Genomic DNA, 18,075 nt, shown 5'->3' with positions numbered 1-18,075 from the left:
TATATATATATATATATATATATATACACACACACACACACACACACACGGTGGTATATATACTATGAAATATTATTCAGCTTTTAAAAGAAGGAAATCTTGTCATTTGTGACAGTGTGGATGAACCTAGAGAACATTATGTTAAATGAAATAAGCCAGGCACAGAAAGACAAATACTGCATGATCTCACTTTTATGTGTAATCGAAAAAAGTTGAACTTACAGAAGCAGAGAGTAGAATAGTGGTTGCAAAGAGCTGAGAAGTAGGGGAAATGAGAAGATGTTGGTCACAGTATACAAAGTTTCAGTTATGCAGGATTAATAATTTCTGGAAGCCTAATGTACAGCAAGGTGACTATAGCTAATAATACTGTATTATACACTTGAATTTGACTAAGAGAGTAGATCTTAAATGTTCTCACCACCAAAAAGAAGGTAACTATGTGAAGTAATGGGTATGTTAATTAGTTTGTGGTAATCATTTCATAATGTCTGCATGTATCAAAATATCATGTATACTCTTCTCACTCACAGGTAGGAATTGAACAATGAGAACACTTGGACACAGGGGCCTGTCGTGGGGTGGGGAGAAGCGGGAGGGATAGCATTAGGAGATATACCTAATATAAATGACGAATTAATGGGTGCAGCACACCAACATGGCACATGTATGTACATGTAACAAACATGCACATTGTGTACATGTACCCTAGAACTTAAAGTATAATAAATATATGTATATCATGTATACTTTAAATATATGTAATTGTTGTCAGTTTACCTCAATAAAGCTGGAAAATATCATTATATCACTTACAATGGGTAAATTCAATGTTATATAAATTACACCTCAATAAAGATGTTTTTTAAAAAGTAGATGGACTAGCATAATGAACCAACATGTAATCCATCACGTAGAGCCAACAATTATGAATTAATGGCCGATCTTGTTTCATCTGTAACCCTACTACACTTTTATTTTTGTCATATTATTTTAAAGTACATCTCAGCTATTATGTATTCCACTGCCAATTTTTTAATATTCATACTATGAGGATAAGTTTTTAACATAACCACAATAAATGCCATCATCACCCAAAAAAACAATGTATCAAAGCACAAGTGATAAAATTAGTACTTTGCTGGACCATTTTAGATTATCTCTTACTGCTTTCTCCTATTTTCATTCTCCTCTCTTGGTTTCAACTACACTTAATATGTGATAGCTCCAATTTCTCAAGTCTTTAAAGTCTGGTTCGGCTCACAGATGCTTCTGACTCTCACTTATAGAGCTCATTTTCTCATGCAATATTTTTACTGGGATATAATGTTCATTAAACTTTATCCCTGCGATTCTATAAGGCCTGGTTGCAAGCTGCATGTGTCCAGGGAATTTGGTGCCTGGGGCTACTCTAAACCCAGGCTACTGGAAATTAATATCTCAGTTTAGGATTTTTCAGGTGCAGTGAATGTGAATTCAAACCTCAATTCCACATCAGGGCTTTCTCTCTCAGAGCCTAGACAATTGTTCTTACAGAACAGATTTTTGTTTTAGTCTATCCATTTCCTAAAGATGTGTCTCTTCCATGGTCCTGGCTTTATTTAGAATATCTGTTCCGATTTCCTGCCTTGTATGAGCCTATGACCTTGTCTTCTGATCCCCATATGGTCCCTGAAACCAAAAGCTCTAAATGACCAGGAATTGACAAATATCCATATGACAGCTACTGACTTTAATGTATACTTACTGCCCTGGAAATGTATTTCCCCTTACTGTGGTCTCTGAGAATTTCCCTTGCTTCCCTGCAAGCGAGTTATACATTTTTATAGTTTTTAATGTTTTGTTTTAATTTTTTACGAGTTTTGCATTGGGAATATTTCAATATGTCTCATCTGCTATATTTCCAGATAGTCTAATCCCTTCTTATAAACTTTATAATCTTTAGACTTTCTAAGAGAAGAGTATCTTCTATCAACCTGAGCGGCACAATTTAAAAGCTTTTATCCCCCATTATAACATAAAGCTTAATTTCTATATTTAAGTACTAAATGTACTACAGAGTCATCCCAAAATTAAATAACTTACTAAGTACATCATTCCATAAACCAAAATAAAATGGAATAAAACATCACTGTGAGAAGGAATAGTATAAAGAGGCATCATAACAGTGACAAGGCACAACTTTTATTAGTTATTATTTAGTAAAAGGGACAGCACTATCACAGTTGGTCCAAGCCAGAGTTCCAAAATTCAATGATTGTGTGAGCTTACATAAAGTAAGTACCTCAACTGTCTGAGTCTCAGTTGTTTCAAATGTAAAGTTTAGAACTTGAGTCATTTCTTAATGTATTTAAAGCTCTATACTACTATGAATAAAGGATAAAATTTTAAAATAAGCTAAAGAAAAGCATTAATATACCAATCAGCAAGCATCATGACTCAGGAAGAATGTACAAGAGTATTCAGAATTAAAGGGGCACGATGTATGCAACCTACTCTCAGATGGTTTAATAAGACATTTTGTGGGTATGTATTCATACATGCATAAACACAGAGGGAGAGGAAGATGACAGGGAGGAGGAGGAAGAGAGAGAGAAGAGGGAGGGAAAAAATATAATAAAATAAATATACTAAAATATTGAAAACTGGTATATCTGGGAAGAGAACCCATAGGAGTTCTCTGCACTACTCTTGCAACTTTTGTGTAAGTCTAAATTTACAACAACTTTTTAAAAAGTGTAATAAAGTTTGTGTCTAAATAACAGATATAACCCTGGCTATATAAAACAGAAACACACAGTTATTCTATCATGGCAAGTGAAGAAAAATCCACAAAGGGACATTACAAATTTATCACTCGCCAAATGTTTCAGGATCACACTTTTGTTGCTATAAATACAAAGTCTCTATTAATGACAGGTTACAGAACTATGTAAAAACTCATAACTCATCCTAAGGGGTAAAACATCAGGTGAGATTTCTGAGCCAAGAGTAATTTGGGCAGAAAGCACACAAGTAAGCCAATAAAGCATTCCAACATTAAATCCTGACTTCCTTTGACGTCAGCGCCAGCAGACCAAGGCGAGTGATGACACAGAGGAGTCAGCACAGGAGGAAATGTGTGCCAGCTGGTGCCCGGCATCTTGGAAGTGCAAATTTAGCAGGTAACATAAAACTCCATAACTCTATCTTAAATGCTGGTATGTAAATCACAATATATCTCTTTTCTTGAGAGTCTGTATGCAGCTTCTCAGAGTGTCAAAATAAGTTACAACCAATAATAACTGTTGAATATTATTAAGCCGGCTGTAGGTTAAAAAATTTTTTTAAAAACACAGATTGAAAGAGAGAGTCTCTTTGCTTGCTTTTTGACGATACTTTTAATTTCAAACTCAACAGGAAACAAGATAATCACAGGTAGCTGAAAGTCAAGACAATTTCAAACCCATAAACGTACGTTACTGATGAACAAAAACCTCAATGCTGATTAAACTGTATTTTCCTACATATTCTGTAATTTCCTAATATATTCTGCATACATATATCTCCGAAGTCTGACCTAGAGAGACAGGATTGTGTAGTAGTGTGTTCAAGTATTTTTCCCCTCTGGCCATGCAAATGAAAAAAGGAAAATGGTATACTATGTAAAAATTATGTATCAATTACAAAAAAAATAAGATAATGACACAAAATTATTTCTTTTACTTACTTTTCAAAGTCTGAAATCTTAGTTTTAAATGTGGAAAGCATATACTTTTTTTTATCAGGACCAGTGACCCCACTGCAGGAATTCTCACTCAAATAAAATCTAAAACTTTGGCATGAGGTCATTAAACTATTCCTAGGGCACCCTTCTACTCTAAAAGCCTCTGTAAGCGATTAAAGTTCTAATCTGAATAATTACATTCCACCTACATAAATTCCCTCTGTAGTTTCAACTATATGCAATATCAGTCTTCATTTCCTGAATTAAATTAATGTCGTGTAATGTGGTGCTTCTTTTTTAAAAAAAGTAAGAACATCTACTTTCATAGGTAACCTTTCAGCAACCAGTAGAAGTGATTCATGTGCATGAGGGGAATAGGTCAGTATGAATAATCATTAACCACCAATTTGTGCCAGCATTTATTGTGTCGAGCATTGCAAAAGGGACAACTCATCTAATGAAATGAATGTAGCTCTACGGCTTTATAAAAACCAAACATTTTATAAACTAAATCCTATTTTCCATTGAATTGTACCAATGCATCATTAGAAACTTTATTTTCATTTGTGGCTTGCCTTTAATTAGCTGATACTTTCCATGTTTGATCACTCTTATCTTTCTAGTCAAATACTTACTGAATTGCAAATTAATACTGAAAATCCTAACCTGAAAAAAGAACCACTGAGTAGTGTTTAATAAGTAAATAAGTATTTCTCATAGAGGGAATCTTAAAACATGCTTCCCCTAATCACACACCAACAAAATTTTGAAAGATTGAAAAACAATTTTTACAGCAAAATTGGTTACTCAAAGTGAATTTCCAGTGTTACCATAACAGTATGTATTCAATAAACCCAAAATACTAATATTACATGTCCCTTTCATGAGATTTAATTTTTCAGTTCTTGGCTATTTCTTAAATAATGTGTCTACCAGTTGCTGAGTGACCTTCAAGAGTGGCTTTTCCCAGAGTAAAGAAAAGCAGCTGTGTTCCTTGTAGGATGCTCAGGGACTTCCAGAGATCTCCACACCATGCCAACTATCTCAGTCCTTGAGTCATTAGAGAAATTTAAAGAGAAGAATTTATCCCAATTGTCAAAAATTCTGTTGAACCCCATGTCATAAACATGTTTAGTTGATCAAAGCTGTATAGTAGCAAAGATGTCTTCAAATATGTTCAATTAGTTAATCTGTAAATCTCATTATTGTAATTTCTGCTCTTAAATAATTTAAAGTATGATTTACTGGTATCTAGTGAAACTGTAAATTAAATTATCTATTATACCTAGAGTTGGTCTAAATTCATGAAATATAGACCCAATTATAAAAACCTGTTTTCCTTCCTTCCTAGAATTCCATTCTACTTTGATTCAGAAGATAGCATTCTCTTTCCTCTAGGAAATGTCACCTATACTCCACCCCCTAATTCCCACAGAACAATGTGATTCAAAGAGATATTGTCATTTTCTTACAGATCACTTGGCCTAGCCCAGACTTGGGGTGTATACTTGTTCAAAGCTGGACCAATCACGGTTCCCCATCCTGGTGGCCAAAGTTGATCTGTATAGTTGTATAGAAAAGGGCATGTGACCCAAGCTGAATACATCACAGTCCTTCCCCAAGATATTTCAAACTGAAATTAAGGCAGTAGGAGCAATCTCTCTCAGGCGGTGAAGAAACTGGGCATGGGAGCTGCCAGCAGCCATGTACCCTGCTATGCAAAGAAAGCTGGTCTTAGGGAACTAAGCCAAGATGCAGAAAACTTAGAAAGAAGACGGAGCATTCCGACAGCATTCAGGTCCTGGCTCTAGTTGTCCCTGACAACTGCCTCACTCCTGACTTCCTTGTGTGTATATAATAAGCCTTCCAAAAAATTCCTTTTATACCAAGCTATTTTCCTATTACCAGTAGCCGAAGAAACTATACACAATATACCAAACAAATTCTAACATAATAAATTTGACTTCTTAGGGGTAGGGCCCAGGAATGCTGCAAGAATTCTAATACCTCTGCAAATTCAAATATATCTAATGCAAACCTGGCTTTAGTCCATGAACCGACATTTAGAAATAACATGATTTAACACTGTCTTCACTGCCTTCTTCACTGGGGATAAGTCTTGTTCTTTCAGAAGACAGTCAGGGTCTTGTGAGCAAGACCTGTATCTCATATTATGCAATGAACTGCTTTGGCTCTCAGCACAAGCCATCAACATAGATGTTCCGTAGGAATATATTGGGCTAGAAATACGAAGACTGGGATATTATGATTGCCACATGATCCTCTGGAATATCATCGGATCCAAAGTAAGGAGATTTTGTGTTCTGGAAAAGTTCTTCTTAGAACAGTGATAGTTGTATAGCAAGACAACAGTAACAAAATTAGGGGAAAAAAATCATTCTTAACTGGATTATTTATTACCAAAAGATACATGCTTGTGAATGGATTCAAAGGGATCCTTGGGACCAAAAAGGAATGTGGATGGCTGTGAAGAAGGTAGTTTTAATCTGAAATGAAGACTCTGACTCCAAAGCTCAGCAAAGAATGTCTACATTTTCCTAAGGATTGGGTCTAAGACAAGGCTGCTAGGAATTCAAGATTAAAGAGGCAACAAATATAAAATACATTCTATCTTAAATGTGTTAAAGTGTATTTAAAGCCATATGCCTGTAAATCTCCCTTTCTATGTTTACTGTACCCCTACATTAAGATATTTTTGCATTCAAAGTAAGTGACCAGTTTGCTTTGGGCTGGTGACCCACTATGGAGAGAACCTGAAAGACAAGGGTTGAGAGCAGAATCTTCTGCCCAAGAGAAGGCCCTAACCATGCTCAAATGATGAAAGTAGAATATAAAGGCAGTCCAGCTTTAAAAATGTAGCTTTTCCCAAAGAAGTTAAAGGATTCCCTGACCTTCTGTATCTCACTGACTACCAGAACTCAGGGAGAAGTTCAACACCATAATTATAATAAATAAAGCAAACTAATTCTAACTCCTTAAAGCTGATAACTATGCCCTTAACTAGCTCTAACTAAAACAAAAAGAAAAAAAAAAACTAAGCTAAGCTGGTTATTCTCTGTATAATTTTGATTTTTTAGAAGGTTATATATCCATTTTAGTTATTTGTTTTATATAACTATTTAGCACAACGCATGAACTTAATACATATTGATAATACAGAAACCAAATCCCATAACAAAATGCAAATTCTGCCTAATTGCATTAACTTACTAAAACCGCTAGGCTCTAGACATCAACTTTAGGACAACATAATTTTCTCCAAGTTATTCCAGAAGACTATTTGCATAAAACTTTTGGAAATCTCCACTCCAAAGTTCTTTCACTGTAAACTGCACTTAATCTTTTCAATTAGCAACATGCTTAAAGAACACAATACAGTATCTGGGATCAGTGGTCTAGAAATTTCTACAAACTGAAATCATATACCTATATAACAACAGAGCAACTGATTGTGACTCGAACCCATCTTGCAACTACACTAATAATTTGGCATTAAAAGGATATTCGAATAGAGCCATATTAACAGAAAATAGTGTCATTTAGTATAATTTCTTAAGAATCTCCATTTAAAATTCTCAGAAAAATTTAAACTACAGACCCAGAGAACTGATAGTTACTTTTATTAACCTCTCCTCTGATTATAATGTGACTGTATTAGAAGACCTTAAGAACACATTCAGTAAAGTAAAATTTCATTTCAATGCCTTTTATAACCTTTCAGTTCCCAGAATAGGAATAATAATTAGCACTCTCATTTCTAGTGCTTGAAAAACAATGAAGTATGTGCTTTAAAGAATGAAGTTATATCATTTTCACCTGCATCGATGCTCCTTCTACTCTTGCCACACAGGCGACCCGATCCAAGAAAGTCACTGCCACAGGCACCGCCACAAAAAAGCCTTTACAAAAGGCCTTGATGTATCTTTTCACCCACCCTTGTGACTGTGCCATACCTAAAAATACAAAGAAAACAACTATGAAATTAGTCTCAAGAAAGGTGAAAACAAAGACATAAAAACAGTACATGAAAAGCAAGAGTTACCAAAGGGCAATCTTGTCTCTTAATATATTTCACACTCATTCCTGTAACCATCAGAATAAATCTGACTTACTTAAAGTCCTAAAGCAAAATACATGAACTCAGGTTAACGCTTTTCCATGACTCAAGTCCACTTGCTAACTTCAGTAGGAAATTTCTCCACACAAAACAGTAAGTTAGAGAAAAATAAGCATTCCAAAAGTAAATTTTTTCTGTTGCTGACTATTATGATGAAGTTATTCCTTATACCCCTGATATCTGTTCTCTTCTACAGCAATAAAACTTTCAGTGGAACATGCGGCTGCCCAACTGAAGACTGTTTTCCAGCCTCCCTTGCAGCTAAGTGTGACCATGTCACTAGATTTGATCAACAGCATGAGTAGAAAGGATATACTTCTAGGTTGTACCCTGAAAAGGAGGATGCCCTCCCTTTTCTTCCCCATTTTATAACTGTAACAATTTGGTGGTTGGAGTAGGGGTGGCCATCTCAAACTATGAGATAAAAGCTTCAAGTAAAGATGACAAAGCAACAAACTGGAAGGATCCTAGGTCCGCAACACTTTGGAGGCACCATACTGTCCTGCATTGCTTACATTTGGACTGTTAAATCAGAGATAAATCACTTGCACTGTTTGTGGTGGCAGTGTTGGTATTGTTGTTGTTGTTTTTAGACAGGGTCTCACTCTGTCACACAAGCTGGAGTCTTGGCAAGACTTTTTTGGATAAGACTTCAAAAGCACAGGCAACCAAAGCAAAACAGTGGGGATTACATCAAGCTAAAAAGTTTCTGTGCAGCAAACAATCAACATAATAAAGAGACAACCTACAGAATGGAAAAAAATATATGCAAACTATACTTCTGACAAGAGGCTAATATCCAAAAACACATAAGGAACTCGAACAACTCAATAGCAAAAAGACAACTCAATTAAAAAATGGTCAAAAGAGCTTAACAATAATTTCTCAAAAGAAGACATACAAATAGCCAACAGGTATATGAAAAGAATGTGCAGTCATGAGGGAAATGCAAATCAAAACCACATGGATATCATTCCACCCCAGTTAGAATGGCCATTATCAAAAGACAACAAATGCTGGCAAAGGTGGAGAAAAAGGAACCCTTATACACTCTTTATGGGAATGTAAATTAATATGGCCATTATAGAAAAGAGTATGGAGGTTCCTCAAAAAGTTAAAAATAGAACTACCACGTGATTCTGCAATTCTATTCTTAGGAATATATCCAAAGGAACTGAAATCAGTATACAGAAGAGATATTTGCACTCTCATGTTTATCACAGCACTATTCATAATAGCCAAGGTATGGAATTAATGTAAGTATCCATCAATGGATGAATGAACTTTAAGATGTGAGATAACTTTAAGATGAATGAAATCCTGCCATCTGATACAACATGGAAAAACCTGGAGGACATTAAGTTAAGTAAAATAATTCAGGCACACAGAGACAATATTGCATGATCACTCATATATAGAATCTAAAAAAGTTAAACTCATAAAAGTAGAAAGTAGAATGGTAGTTACCAGAAGGTGGGGTAGTTAGTGGGGCGGAGACGCTGGGGAGATGTTGCTCAAAGGAGATATAATTACATTTAGGAGGAATACATTTCAGGACATCTGTTGTATAGTCAGGTGAGTATAGTTAATGATAAGATATTGTATTCCTGAAAAATGTAAACAGAGTGAATGTTATATGCTCTTACCACAAAAATGATAAATGTTAGATAATGCATTTATTAATTAGCTAGATTAAACCATTCCACAATGTACATGTACTTCAAAACATTGTGTTGTATACAACAAAACTCACAATGTTATCTGTTTACTCAGAAAATAAATAAAAATAAAAATACTCAACCACGAATTCCCTCCCAAAGCTTTAATATATCACAGGAAAAAGATGAATGATAATCTAAATTGGCTAATTCTGAATTACCTACTGTAACTGACATCAATAAGGGCTATATGTATGCAAGGTAAGTAATTAAGACCGGTACTCTTGCTTTTTATAATTTTATCAACATATATTGCACATAACATAACATTCACCCAAACCAGTAATCTTTTTATACCTAATCAGAATAAATGTAACTCAGACTAACTTTAGAATATAAGCAATTTAAAAACATGTTTTCATTCAAACTCATCTAACAACTATAATCTTAAGTTAAATTGCTTATGATTTCACACATCTGGTACTCAAAAAATGTGTTTGGCCCAAGGTACTGACTGTTTCTGTGAGCTGTCTTAACCACTATACTCCTAAAAAAGTAAACCTGCTTGACATGTTTCATTCATTCATACCCAGCTTTAATATGAGCCCTTGAGTAAAACTAATTTCTCTTCAATGACATCTTTTGCCTAGAATCAAAAGACCTTTACTAGCTTCTTTTATATATCTCTACAAAAGATTTAATATACTTTTCCAATGGACTATTTTACAAAGGTCCCATTTATCATGTACTATCTGCCTTAATATAGAAGAGTAACTTTGACATATTTATCAAATTAGTACCTTCAAGATGCAAAAGATGCATTTTCCTCAATATTAGATTTCATTAGCTCAGTCTCTCTGAAAACACTTCTAACCACAGGTTTAACAACACAAACATCAGTCTTACAATAAATGTATAAATGGAGTGACCTCCACATCTATTCTTTTTAATGTTTCCAAAATATAAATAAATACATCCAAAGATTTCAGATTATAAAATATCTGACTCCATAAGTAATTTATAACATGCTCCCATGTACATAGGGAAAAAAAAAAATAGTTACTATGTAGAAGAGAAAGGAAATGGCTCAACAGTAAGTAATCAATTCCTCTTTGACCAGTTTGACAGCTTCAAAGTTATTTTAGGTGGTCTACACTTATGTTTAAGTCATATACAACTCCCAGATAATAATTCCAGGGTAGTGTTTCCCAAGCTTGCCTTGATTGACATGCTTAAAAATGAAGATCCCCACTCACTCAAACCTCCAAAATCAAACACTTCAAGTGATTCCCTTAATAGAGCAAGTCCGGAAAATACTGATATTTGGGTGTTTAAAGGTCAGATGTTTACTCACTCCTCAAGTTTATTACCTTCTGAAAATGAGAAAAGGGAAAAGTTAGCAAAGATATATCATCCTGAATGTCTCCTTACATTTAGCTTACCTCCTTACTAGATTAAGTATCTGCAGAACAAACATTGTACAGAAAATGAACACCACTACCAGATTCTACATTCTAACCTCCACCTGGTTCCATCAGAAAATGACTTCCAGTGGATTGTCTCTTCGTTCCTGCTAAGGCAGTTCAATCATCCATCCACTCATCTACCCACTCACTTACTACTTGGCTCATTCATTCTTTCAACCAGTATTTACTAAGGGTCTTCCACAAGCACTGTGTTAGGCACCAGGGAACCATAAAACAGTGAGCAAGGCCAGTCCCAGTCCCTGATCTCATTGAGTTTTTACAACCAACTATGGAATGATAAGGGTCAATCTGAAAATCACATAAACATACGTAAGAGTTGTAATAAGTGCTATGAGAGAGATAGAGAGAGGTCAGGAAAGGTCTTTGAGGAAGAGGCTGAACTCAAAAATGAGGAGTTGTCTAGATAAAGAACTGTGGGGTAGGCAAGGGTATTCCAGAGAGCAGCCACGTCACATGCAAAGTCCCTGTGACAGGAGTGGTCATGTTGTGATGGACAACTGAAGGGAGGCTGGTGTACATAAAGCACACAAGAAGTGGAAGAGTACAGTGGGACATAAATGGGAGGAGGCAATGTAAATGCCAGAGCAGTTAAGACCTCGCAGGCCCTGTAAGGAATTGCAGCAAATGCGAAGTAACTGAAATGTTCTAAAATTGAGGTGAATGATCCTATCTGCATTTTGAAATGATCATCTATCTGAAAGTCTGGATAGGACAAAAATGGATATAGTGAAATCAGATTATTCTAGTGGTACAGGGCAAGAGAGATGATAGTTGGAGTAGGATGACAGTGGAGACGGACTAAAATGGGCAGATTTAAGTATATATTTTGAAGTTAAACTGACAGGATCTGGAAATAGATGGGCAATGATGGGAGAAGGAAGGAGATAAGAAAGTGTCAAGGGGCTGTGGTAGCCTGTCAAAGCACTGTTATTTTGTCATTCTCTTGAATTACATGTCAAAATACTTCATACTAAAATTATGCTCATAATTCCATTCCTCGAACTTTTTTTTTGGCAAACAAGCAGATGTGCTCCCTGTCCTCAAGGAGTTACAATATACCAAGGAAGACTGCCCTTCAACAATTATTTCCAATGGATGAGCATTAAAAAGGGACGATAGGCCGGGCGCGGTGGCTCACGCCTGTAATCCCAGCACTCTGGGAGGTCGAGATGGGCGGATCACGAGGTCAGGAGATCGAGACCATCCTGGCTAACACGGTGAAACCCTGTCTCTACTAAAAAATACAAAAAACTAGCCGGGCGTGGTGGCGGGCGCCTGTAGTCCCAGCTACTCAGGAGGCTGAGGCAGGAGAATGGCATAAACCCGGGAGGCGGAGCTTGCAGTGAGCTGAGATCCGGCCCCTGCACTCCAGCCTGGGCGACAGAGTGAGACTCCGTCTCAAAAAAAAAAAAAAAAGGGACGATAGCCCTGAAGCACGACAGCATGAAGCAGGGCTCTCTTATTCATCAGAAAATAATCAAGGAAGGCCTACCCCACTACACCCCCACCCCCGAAAAAATGGCATTTGAGGCAAGACCTGGGCATTTCAGGTAAAAGCAGTAACATATATGAAGGCCTAAGGGCAAAATAAAATGTAGCTGTTTAAGAAACTAAAATAAGTTCAGTTTGGATAGAGTATATACAAAATTTATTACGTGAATTTTTAACTCAGTAAGCATTTATTTACTATCAAGCAACAATGATAAGTACAGAGGATATAAAGATGGCTAAGCATATAGTATAGTACCATTCAAAAACTTTCAATAAACAATACATTTCTACATACATTTATATGTGCACATAAAAGTATTTTAAATTGAATATATTTATATTGTTTTAATTGTTTAATAACCACCCATATGTTTAATAACCACCCATATGTTACTTGTGTAGTTATTAAAGTATACCAAAAGAGGGAAGAAAGCAGCATCAAAATGCTAACAGTGGTTAATTCTAGATGCTGGGAATAGAGACGATTACTATTTTCTTCTTTGAACTTTAGCTGGTTTCTAAAAAAGAAAGATGGTATCTGCCCTAGGAAGTCCCTTTGATATACAGATAATATGGGGTAACACTAGTGTTAATCTCTATCCCATCACAATGAACAAACCACACTCTCACTCCAGTCTCTGCTGCTCTAAGTAGTACAAACAACACTGAGCAAGATTATTTCCTATTTATGCAGCAATCAATATATTTAACTGACTATAATGTTGTTTATGCAGCCAATGCAGGCTGTCATATTTCTGGAAACTTCTGGAAAGTTCTGTCAAATGTTCGCTACTTTAAGAGGCACAGAATGGAAACATGTCTTCTCTTTGCTGTTCATCATGCCCCGCATGCATGGACCTCCACAAAATAGCTGAGGATACCTGCAGGATAGAAACAGAATGCTTCCAAGTATGATGCCACAGCTATCTTAGTGATAAGGTAGTATGCATGATTAAAATGTAAATTAAGGGGGAAACATTAATAAAAGTTGCATTAAATTCACATTCCCTGAATTTTGAGCCTCCTCTTCTTTTCCAGTAATGTTCTCCTACATTACCTCTACTCCATTTAGTCACCGGTACCCAAAAAGGAGCATGGTAATGAGACTCAGGAGACCTGAGGTGGATAATCTGTGTCTGTCTATAACCAGCTCCATGACTTTGAACAAGTCACTTCTGTGCCTGTTTCCTCATGTGTAACAAGAAGGGGCTTATTTGGGAGGCCAAGCAAGAACTCAAGTGAGGAGTTCGAGGCCAGCCTGGGCAACACAGCAAGATTCCTATCTCTGCTAAAAATTTAAAAATTAGCCAGGCATAATAGCATACAGCTGTAGTCCTATCTACTTGGGAGGCTGAGGTAGAAGGACTGCTTGAGCTAAGGAGTTTGAGGCTGCAGTGAGCTATGACTGTGCCACCACACTACAGCCTAGGTGACCAAACAAGACCCTGTCTCCAAAAAAAGCGAGGGGCGGGAAGGGTTAGATGTAATACCTAAGGTTCTTTCTAAGCCAGAATGCTTTATTTCTATAATTTTTTATTGTTTTTAACCGTTTCTTAAGAACTTTAGCAGATACTAAAAAAAATACTGAGATCATTATTGACTAAGAAAAAGTAAGTTGCTTTTATGGTTTGAGACTTTTTTAAGTGTTGAAAATAAAAAAGAATTAATTTTATTAAACAACTGGTTAAAAGACACAACGGTGAGGGAGCTGAAACCAGTGCAAATCATGTAAAAGAACATTTTAAATATAGACAAAGACCTGAACACCGTTGCTCTTTCACTTCTCATTTCCACAACTCGACTGCTGACCAGAGCACTGCTACCATCCCCTGCCCAACAAAGTCAGGGCAAGTGTTTTTCTGAGAGATTATAAAGGAACATGTGGGAGATGTGTCAGTCTGATAGTGTGCTGATCCTGCTCCAAGCCAAGGAAGCAAGGGCAATAAAGGCTACCCTGGAAACAAGGTACAAGTGGTTGCTATTTTCAGAGGCTGAAGAGAAAAGGCTCAATTCAGTCCTGTCTTATCTGAATTGTGAGGGGCACCTATATTTCATAATAATAAAACACTGTTAAAAGCTTCTATCATGTAAATACTAAAGAAGCCATACATACACGAAGAAATGAACACAACATTTCTATGTTGTCATATCCAATAATTTTCTTAAAGTTTTATGGCATTCACATATTGGCAAAGTTAATGCATCTCCTTGTCTATGTAAATTGCCAAAGAATCATTCAGATGATCCGGTCTTTTGTACACACTTTAAATGTTTAAAACCACCACACTAATAAGTACCTAGCCCTGACTTCCTCTGAGAAAAATTTCATCTAAGCAATAACAATGAGGTACTAAAATCATCCCCGGCAAAAAGGGAATAATCTTTATCAGTTACCTCATTCTTCTTGTAACTATGGAAGTCATTGAGGTTCAAAACACTGCTCCTAAGAAAATTATTGCTTAAAGTTGTAAGTACACCAGGTTCATTGCTGAAGTACTTAAACTGAGAATATTTTTTAAATAAGCTTTCAGAATCCAGTGAAATCATATTTGCCACCTGGCATACAGCACTTACAAGTGAGAGTTTCTTGGTGATGCTGACCTCAACCACATAACAACCCACACTGTAAATTTCTCTCCTTCCCATAACAACTTGTGGCTTGATCATGCATTAATTCATCTAAAATTGTTCTTAAGTCTGCTTATATTTTAGCTTGTACAAAGTCACCAATCACTCATCCATGGCAACCAGGTGGATAAATCCACCACAAGTCATCCTAATTATAAAAACTATTAGAAGTTGTGTGGGAGGTTTGAAGGTAAGAGGAAAATAATAAGTTATAAAGCAGTATCTTATGTAAAATGTAACCTTTCAATCATCATAATAAGCCTACACAAAATCAAGATTTTATTTATAAAGAGGAAATCATCAAACTATGAATATCAGAGAACACAAGAGTGGGGATCCAAGCAAATCTGACACACAATGCCTGAATCGGTCAGTATATACATACCTACCATGCACCATGGAATTGTGCTAAGAGATACATACGTGAAATAGAGCAAGGCCAGCACGGTCCTTTCTCCATGTGGAGTTTGCATTTTCATTCTTTCAACATTAAGTGCCAACTTTGTGCTAGACACTATGTTAAGACACCAGATTGACCAAGCCATAGTTCCTCCCCAGAGGGACCTGTGACAAGATCACCAGAAACAAGCAGATGACCACACATAATCCAGCTGTCATCCTCCATGGATCTTTCTAGCAGCCCTTGGTACCAATAACCTAGCTTGGTAAACAGAGCCTAAGCGTGAAAAATCAGGAAACATTTGGATACATCTGGACTAATACAAGGTTAAAAAAGAAAAGCTGATAAATGACAACAATTTTGGTTCCAATGGAAGCAGATCTTGGCAAGTAATCTATAAAGAGCAATTAAAACATTTTTTCAGGACTATCTTGCTCCTTTCACATTATAAGTAAATAATATCTTATAAACAGACACTTAGTACTCTTTAGAACATGAATACCAGTTTCAAATTCTTTATCTTTAGTCTTGTCTGAGTTAGTAGTTTTCACTTGAAAATTCCCAGGAAAGACCAAAATGGCACATACACAAAAAAAGAAGTAAGAAAGAAAGAGGAAAACCAGTCAAAAATAATAAAGGAGGAGAAATGTAATTATGTAAGGCATAAAGTTAGTCATTTTTTGGCAAAGATACCCAATAAAGAAGTCAACACTGATACAATGATGAAGCTACGCCCTATGAAATTGCTTCTTTCATGGAGATAATTGTGACTTTCTGTTGGTAAACTGTTAAGCATCTGGATACTAAGAGAAGAGAGGTTAAAACTGATGTATTCAATTTTAAGTCAGCAATATGTAAAATCAAATGAATTTGAAGGTCATGCTCTAGTACAACTGATGTAGAGAGAATACAACCAGGAAACAACTAGGATACGGAAATTCACAAAGGCTTCCTATTTTTTGGTAAGGACTCCTTCAACTTGCAAACATCATGCATTTATGCACACCCTTCCCTTTGATTCTGTGGAAGAGCAGGCCCCACCCTGTCCAAGGTGCTCTTCAGAAGCAGCATCAGCAAAGAGGGAAAGTCAGTGAAAACCTGGTGGGCTTTGAATCCAAGACCTCAGTTCAAATCGTGATTCAACAGTGTGGAAATTACTTTATCTCAGTAAGCAAACTTTCTCATCTGTGAAAACTTCCAGGGTTTCCAGAGGTTCAAAATGTTCATATGCGTTTGTTTTGTTTACATAAGCATTTGTGTAAAGAAAATGGCTAGATCATCAAACAAAGGGTATTTCTTCAGATAAAGCACTAGCTCTAAGGAAGAGGACTACCAATAACAAATCAAAAAAGGGTAACAGAATTAAGGATGTCCATTACAGACCATAAACCAATAAAGCCTATCTTCTAGGTGATAAGACACCTAATACATAATCATTTTGTTCTGCTTTGAACCTCATGCTGTTCTAAGATTTGACCAGTTAGGGGCAATCATATGTACTGATATTGACCAGTTAACAAGAATGTGTTCAGCACTGTCAGGTGTCTTGAGATTTTTTTTTTTTTAAGCAAAATAAAATGAAATATATGACTTAGTGCCAGAATTGGACCACAGGAATAAATTACATAATAGTCATTGAGGAAAGAAAAAAAAAGGAAGAAAAGAACTGGAATTACAGGGAAAAAACTTCATGATAAGAAAGGCTAAAAAGAAAAAAAATGAATTAGAATGTAGGTGGTGAGTTTTAAAAGTTCATTATAAAATTCTTAGAATGTTTCTGTATGTTTAAAATTTTTCCCCAAAACTCTGGAAATAAAAGAATAAATTACATTTGTTAAGTCACTCAGATAAAAGAAAAATATAATTAGAGTGAAGATTCATACAGCCCATCTGAGATAGCAAGAATGCTGGCCAGATCTGGGAACAGGATATATATTAAGACAAGTGAGACATAAGACTGAATATGAATTTTTTTTTTTTTTTTTTTTTTGAGTCTTGCTCTGTTGCCCAGGCTGGAGTGCAGTGGCGCCATCTCAGCTCACTGCAAGCTCCACCTCCCAAGTTCACGCCATTCTCCTGCCTTAGCCTCCCGAGCTAGAACTACAGGTGCCTACCACCATGCCTGGCTAATTTTGTTATGGTATTTTTAGTACAGACAGGTTTCACCGTGTTAGCCACGATGGTCTCAATCTCCTGACCTCATGATCCGCCCACCTCGGCCTCCCAAGGTGTTGGAATTACAGGTGTGAGCCACCACGTCCGGCCTGAATATTAATTTTTTTGTTTTAGTTTTTTTTTTTTTTTTCTCATCAATATGGACATCTTCATGGCTCCAATATTTTGGAAATCATATCAATCAAAATCCTTTAACAGTATTCTAGGACTCTCTTAAGAACTGGCTCAGGCCATCCTAATCCTATAAATTATCCTTATCCTGTAACTCCCAATAGACACCATTTAACAACATTTACAACAAAGGCCTAATCTCAAATTTCAGTTATTAAAATGAAATAAATTCCACAAAAGTTTACCATAAAATTAACAAGACAGTGAATAACAGCTTTTAC

General features: G+C 36.1%; 1 protein-coding gene across 9 annotated transcripts in view; it reads right to left on the bottom strand.

The window, feature by feature from the left end:
* The window catches only part of IMMP2L (inner mitochondrial membrane peptidase subunit 2), a 929,145-nt gene that overhangs the window by 881,501 nt on the left and 29,569 nt on the right, over positions 1-18,075 (bottom strand). For 7 of the 9 annotated variants that reach the window (XM_017878669.1, XM_017878676.1, XM_017878677.1 and 4 more), the window contains one exon: positions 7,544-7,680. In XM_017878669.1, the coding sequence (XP_017734158.1) occupies positions 7,544-7,678 (135 nt within the window). In that variant the 5' untranslated portion in view covers positions 7,679-7,680. Of the gene's footprint in view, positions 1-7,543; positions 7,681-9,311; positions 9,452-18,075 lie in introns of all 9 variants that reach the window. The other 2 variants (XM_017878675.1, XM_017878673.1) reach the window with 1 other exon arrangement.

Source organism: Rhinopithecus bieti, unplaced genomic scaffold (genome assembly GCF_001698545.2).
Source record: "Rhinopithecus bieti isolate Rb0 unplaced genomic scaffold, ASM169854v2 scaffold_10712, whole genome shotgun sequence".
Classification (NCBI taxonomy): Eukaryota; Metazoa; Chordata; class Mammalia; order Primates; family Cercopithecidae; genus Rhinopithecus; species Rhinopithecus bieti.
This window is presented reverse-complemented; position numbering and strand designations above follow the sequence as displayed.